This window comes from Protomyctophum bolini (assembly GCF_963924005.1).
Source record: "Protomyctophum bolini genome assembly, chromosome: 4".
NCBI classification, from domain to species: domain Eukaryota; kingdom Metazoa; phylum Chordata; class Actinopteri; order Myctophiformes; family Myctophidae; genus Protomyctophum; species Protomyctophum bolini.
Window position 1 is genome coordinate 5,769,101 of NC_137865.1, and position 6,000 is coordinate 5,775,100.

A 6,000-nucleotide genomic window follows, 5' to 3' on the forward strand; every position below is an offset into this window, starting at 1 on the left:
GACCCTCTCGAAAACGAGATGATACATCTCAAGGAGGTTTAGGAACCTTTCAATAAAGGTTCATATATATATAACTGATCTACAAGCTCACAACGCGGCTATTTTTGGTTATTAGTTATTTTTGAGGGGCGCTGGTTAAGACGAGAGCGTAACTGAAGTGTTCAAACTATTATGGCAATAGAATCGATTCGAATTAAAGAGTGTTTGGGGCACGGTGGCACAGTTGGTAGTGCTCGCCGCACAGCTAGAAGGTCCTGGGTTCGATTCCCGCTCGGGACGCTGTGGGTGCTGGCGGCGTGTTTCCTCCTCCGAGTCATCAGTGTTTGCATGTTCTCCCCGTGTCCCCTAGGGTAGGTACCCTCACAAAAAACATGCAGTAATCCTGGTCACTAAACTGCGTGTGTGAGCTTGTAGATCAGCTATTTTCAAGTATAAAATCAGTCATTACAACGGCACCAATCAAAAAAAATGTAGTCGACTAAGTCAACTGTAGATTTAGTCTACTAAAATATCATGATATTTAGTCGACTAAAACTAGACTAACACTAAAACATTCCAGGTGACTAAAATATGACAAACTAAATTACTAAAATAGAAATTTGCTGCCAAAAACAACACTGCTAGCACCTATAATAAAAGGCTTGCATTGTCCGAGCTGCTCCAGTCAGTCTTCTCCTTCTTCATCATAATTCCACACTCCGTTGCACATAATGGCAGAATGGGTCGTGAGATTCTATGTATCTATACATGAGTCAATGTGTGGGTGTTTTGTTTTTTTAATTGTATTGTCAGTATAAAGGAAAGGCCATTGAACCCGTGATTAACTACTCAAGTTGACTAAAGAAGCATTATTTACCACAACAGGGTTAACACAGGAGGAGCAGAAGAGACTATAATTACAACCGGGAAACCATCTGTGTTTAGCTATACATACTGTACAACTCTTAGGATTTAGAACAGCATTCTCAAAAAAGCAGATCTACAAGCTTGTACATCTGCTATGTTTGTACTTTTTTTGCAAAATCTTGAAAGTGTTAAATGATAAATGTGACCATTGACTGAGAGCCTGCCATCCTGCAACCTCCAGCTGTTCACCAGAGGAGAAAAACTGAAGTTATTTATATTTCATCCAAAATGTGTTCTAGCACAGGCAGACTAGACTCTTCACATACTAGAGCATGTCTGAAATAAATATTAGGTGTAACGTTAGAGACCACAGAAGTGAACCTTTCAAGCCTGTTTTCTCAACTCGCTGTTTTCTGCAAGACATTACTCTATGAGCCATATCTCCCAAATTGGTGGGTCAAACTGAACAACCAATATGTCAATTTGAAGCTATGATTCCCTGCTTTCATATGACATGAAAAAACGAAAATGTAAAAAAGATAATCCAATGGCAGTCCCTCAGTCAAATTTGGCCACAGATGTTTAAGAATTTGCATCGGCTGATGGTTTGATGATAAACATTGAAACAACCGTACCTTCCTCAACAGACACGCTGCCTGTATAGATTAACTGGCCAGGGCCCTGGGTCAGCACCAAGCCAAAACTGAGGACACAAAATGGTTGGGGGAAACCATGATTCTTTTGACCAACCTAAAAGCTACACAAACTTCCTGATGAAATAGTATGTCACATACTGCCACCTAGTGGAGAAAGTCTACACCTTCAATAACAGGGGTTTCATTATTGTGTCTGGGAGACCAATAATATAAATATATACAATATAAATGTATAGTAATTAGACAATGACAATAACATCCACAATGTAGACATGAAATATGCATTTGGGTTTACCTGAACGGGGTCTCATCAATGTTCGTATAGAAATAGTCATTGACTAGATAAAAGGGTCTTTTCTGTTGGAAGAACAACAGAACAAAGTCATTATGTGAGGACATTTTGTCGTTTGAAATGTTTTATCCATCAGCTAATAATCAATGATAGCAAAAACATCTCGATGACTTTTCTGTACTTTTACAAGATAGGACTATGCAACCGTACGTATGTTGGCAGACAGACAACGTCACAGTTGAATCAATTATATGTGTATTATTTTTAAGTAATACACATTAAATAAATAATAGGCTAAATAAACTAATAAAAAGACCACAAATATATCAAAAGTAACCAACAAACTAGACCTGAAAGGTTTGAAAAGACTTGACCTACACAGTGTTGATTTCGTCGGCTAAAACTAAGACGAAAAATGTTTTCACTGACCAAAACTAAATGGAAATGAAAACTGTGCTACGATGACTAAAAACTAAGACAAAATATACTGACAATTTCGTCAACAAATACAAACTAGACTAAAATGTTAGGAAGCTAGGGACTAGTGGTCAAGAGATCCAGTATAAGTCATTTTACAATTAGTTGCATGCCGAAAATAGTGGGTTTGTAGATCGGCTATTTTCAGCAAGTGAAAAAAAATGTCACTATGACGGCATCATGGCCCGCCAATAAATCAACTGTAGTTTAGCCGACTAAAATCTTATGATATTTAGTTGAGCAAAACTAGACTAACGACATTCCAGGTGACTACAATGTGACTAAAACTAAATGAAAACTATTCAAGGGACTGTGACTAAAACTAAAATCAAATGTTGCTGCCAAAAACAAGACTTGACCTATACACACTTACACAGCATGGTGATGTATACCACATTACCACTCACCCCTTTGTCAATAGATGCTCTGATGTTCAGACTATATGTCCCAGTCTCTCCTCTCACCATGGCAGTTCTTAACTGAGAACATTACATTTGATATAGTGTCAGTCTCACACACTGTGTAGACCCTATAGTGTGTCTACGTCGTTCACTATATAGGTTAATTATTATAAAATATTGCATTAAAGGTTACATTCAAAATCAGCATCATACAGTAGATGTAAGCTTAGTAGCAAGAGAGAGAAACAGAATGAAGCATGCAACGCTGTAGGTGTGTGCGCATGTCTGTCTGTCTGTCTGTCTGTCTGTCTGTCTGTCTGTCTGTCTGTCTGTCTGTCTGTCTGTGCGTGTGTGTGTGAACGTAGAATAATTCTGCTGAAAATAAATCAAATAAAACAAATCTAAGCAACAACAAAAAAAACATGCCACGTTCGGCCTGTATAAGTGTACAGTAGCTCAATAATACGTTTTGGCAAGTGACAGCATTGTGCAATGGAGTGTTTCTTTTAATATTTTGATACACGTAATGAAGCTTATTTTTCATTTTCCAGCAGCCTGCTTGTCCGGGTGTAGAAGTTATTATAGTGTCATCAGAGTATAATGCTTAGTAAGGCAGTTATGGGCATGTCAGACAAATATTGAAAAATCCACAAGAATATGGATTTTTGTTTTAGTGTGTGCATGTGCGCGTGTGTGTGTGTGTGTGTGTGTGTGTATTTACAGTCTCATCGATGTCCTCCCATTCCACCTCGTTCAGGTCCACACTGTTGTAGTTGGGTTTGGGCTTCAACTTCTTGCCATCTTTGTACTGTTGAACAGGGTCACGCACACACACGCGCACACGCACACACACACACACACACACACACACACACACACACACACACACACACACACACACACACACACACAGAGAGAGAGTAAGACTAAAAGGGTAAAGTAAAAAGGTATAAAGTGGTCGTATACATCAGGGGTTTTCAACCAGTGGTCCGGGGACCACTAGCTTGGTCTTTGAGGAGGTTCCGGTGGTCCCCAGCTAAATGATGGAGAGTTTGTAACCCAAACAGACCCTAATCTAGAGAGTGTAAAATGAAACCATTTGGTTTCATTTTACGCTATCAAGATTTAAATTATTGTTGCCTTACTGAAGTCAATACACAATTAGAGAATGTAGAACAATCGTTATGTTCATCAACGTTTGCCTGCCTCTCCTTGTGGTACCACATCAATACAGCATTGAATTGTGGACGACATCTGATGTTGGCTTAATCGGAGGGCTTAAAATCTCATCAAATGGTGGTTCGTGGCTCAATAAATTCCGAATTAAATAACGGGGCCTTGATATGAAAAGATTAAACGGGTCTAAAATGGTGGGATAAAAATGTTTCTTTTACATGTGATGTCCAGAGTTATAAGACTCACCAGTGGACGCAGGTCAGGGTGAGCCAGGATGTAACCATTGTTGGTGATGAGGAAGGCATAACCATGGGCACCCAGCTGGAGAGATGAAACAACAGAGCTTACAGTCACATACTGTACATGTTCATTAAAAACCTACAGATGGTACAGTCACATACATGCTTCTAGCATTACCACGGAGGTCTAAAAGCCTGAGTTAGTTGAACCAAAAATAGACAGTTTGTGGTGCTAAAACCTTTTAAATCGCTCATGGGCTTAAAATGTTGGAGAAAGAAAGAAAGAAAGAAAGACAAACAGACAAAACTTTGACCAACCATGTATCTGGGAGCCAGTTTCATGACCTCCATCAGGGGGATATCAGAGCCCACCACCCCCAGTAGGATTCCATGGGACAGCTGGGGAGGGAGAGAGAGAGAGAGAGAGAGAGAGAGAGAGAGAGAGAGAGAGAGAAAGAGAGAGACAGGTGATAGGGGTCAATGTCGCACACTGACTGGCCTCAGGAATAATGATCATCACAGCATTTAATAAAATACATGCTTTTATACGTTGAACTACTTTTCTAGATACTTCTAGAGTCAATTCCACTGACATTGCGAGGGCTCATTTCTTAATATTGATGTGGTCCTCCTCAGAAATATTCTAAGTTGACGACATCCACAGCACAAAGGTGGTTTCAGACGGAGAGAGCCTGCATCAGCGACCCGTCTGCTTGTGATGGGCGCGGGACTCGTAGCACAAAAACAGCAAAAAAGCTCACCACAATCCAGGTCTATAGTCGCCCACCCACGGGTGTGTTTACAAGCGAGCACGCGCGCCACAATTTCACGGGACCGCGCTCAGGCTTGCGTCAACGCCCCCCTCAACTTCTCTGCACGTTCCAAAATAAACGCTCGCGTCTCATTGAAAATGAATTACCAAGGCGCATCAGTCGCGGGGTGGTTTATACGTGAATAAAAGGCCTTCATAGACGGGATAAGCGAGTGCAGAGGCTGTTCTCGCCCGGATCAGTCTGCTTCATGAGGGGGGCGTGGGATAGCATAGTGCGTGGGGGAAAAAAAGCTCACCACAATCCAGGTCTAGTCGATCCCGCGGGAGTGTGCGAGAAACGAGCAAGCACGCGACAATTAAACCCATTCTGGGCGGGAACCATTTTTTGGTGTTTTAATCATCATGTTATGCTTCAGCTGTTGAAAAATAGCAGATCTACAAGCTCATAGCGCGGCACCGAGTGCCGCGCTATGAACTCGTAGGTCTGCTATTTTTGAAAAATCGTGAAAATGTCGCGCAAATCTTTGAAGATATATTCTTTCCGAGCGAACGTTTTGTAACTCAAATGTTTGCTCATGGGGAGGTCACTAGCTAGAACTGCATATTTTTAGATGGGGGTCGGCGGCCAAATACATAAAATTCTATGGGTCCTTGACATGAAATAGTTTGAGAACCACTGACATACTGTAGAAACATGGGGTTTTTCAGAAAACTGTCAGGATTTAGAAGACATTTTGTAGAATCGTCCTCAAGTCTAAATGGGTTAAAGCTTGCATGATCGCCCATCAACTTCTCCACGCGTCCCAAAAAAACCCCATTGAAAATGTATTTCCAAGGCGCACGTCAGTCGCATGGATAAAACATGAGTGGTTTACTGACCGTTTCCTTCTTCTTGCTGAACACTGGCATGGCCACAGAGGTCATGAGGAGCAGACTCTGAGCCTTGGTGTAGAAGAGCTGAGAATGGAGACACACAACACAACCGTTACGTTCATTTTTTTACGGTTATGCGTCGCATCCACCTCTGTTATTGGGCTATGAGAAAACTAAAAATGACACGGATATGAGATTCAAAAACAGGCCTGTGTTACTGCCTCATTAACGCATCGTTGATAGGCCTAATCGAAGACTTATTTGTAAC

The 6,000-nt window shown here is 41.1% G+C and overlaps 1 protein-coding gene across 1 annotated transcript in view; it reads right to left on the bottom strand.

Annotated features, from left to right (window-relative positions):
* The window catches only part of LOC308314374 (voltage-dependent calcium channel subunit alpha-2/delta-4-like), a 236,686-nt gene that overhangs the window by 90,672 nt on the left and 140,014 nt on the right, over window positions 1–6,000 (bottom strand). The window contains exons 20-26 of the mRNA XM_080761976.1: window positions 5,739–5,816; window positions 4,406–4,486; window positions 4,095–4,169; window positions 3,394–3,480; window positions 2,679–2,750; window positions 1,798–1,859; window positions 1,482–1,549 (exon numbers count right to left, since the gene is read on the bottom strand). Of these exons, the coding sequence (XP_080618102.1) occupies window positions 1,482–1,549; window positions 1,798–1,859; window positions 2,679–2,750; window positions 3,394–3,480; window positions 4,095–4,169; window positions 4,406–4,486; window positions 5,739–5,816 (523 nt within the window). The remainder of the gene's footprint in view (window positions 1–1,481; window positions 1,550–1,797; window positions 1,860–2,678; window positions 2,751–3,393; window positions 3,481–4,094; window positions 4,170–4,405; window positions 4,487–5,738; window positions 5,817–6,000) is intronic.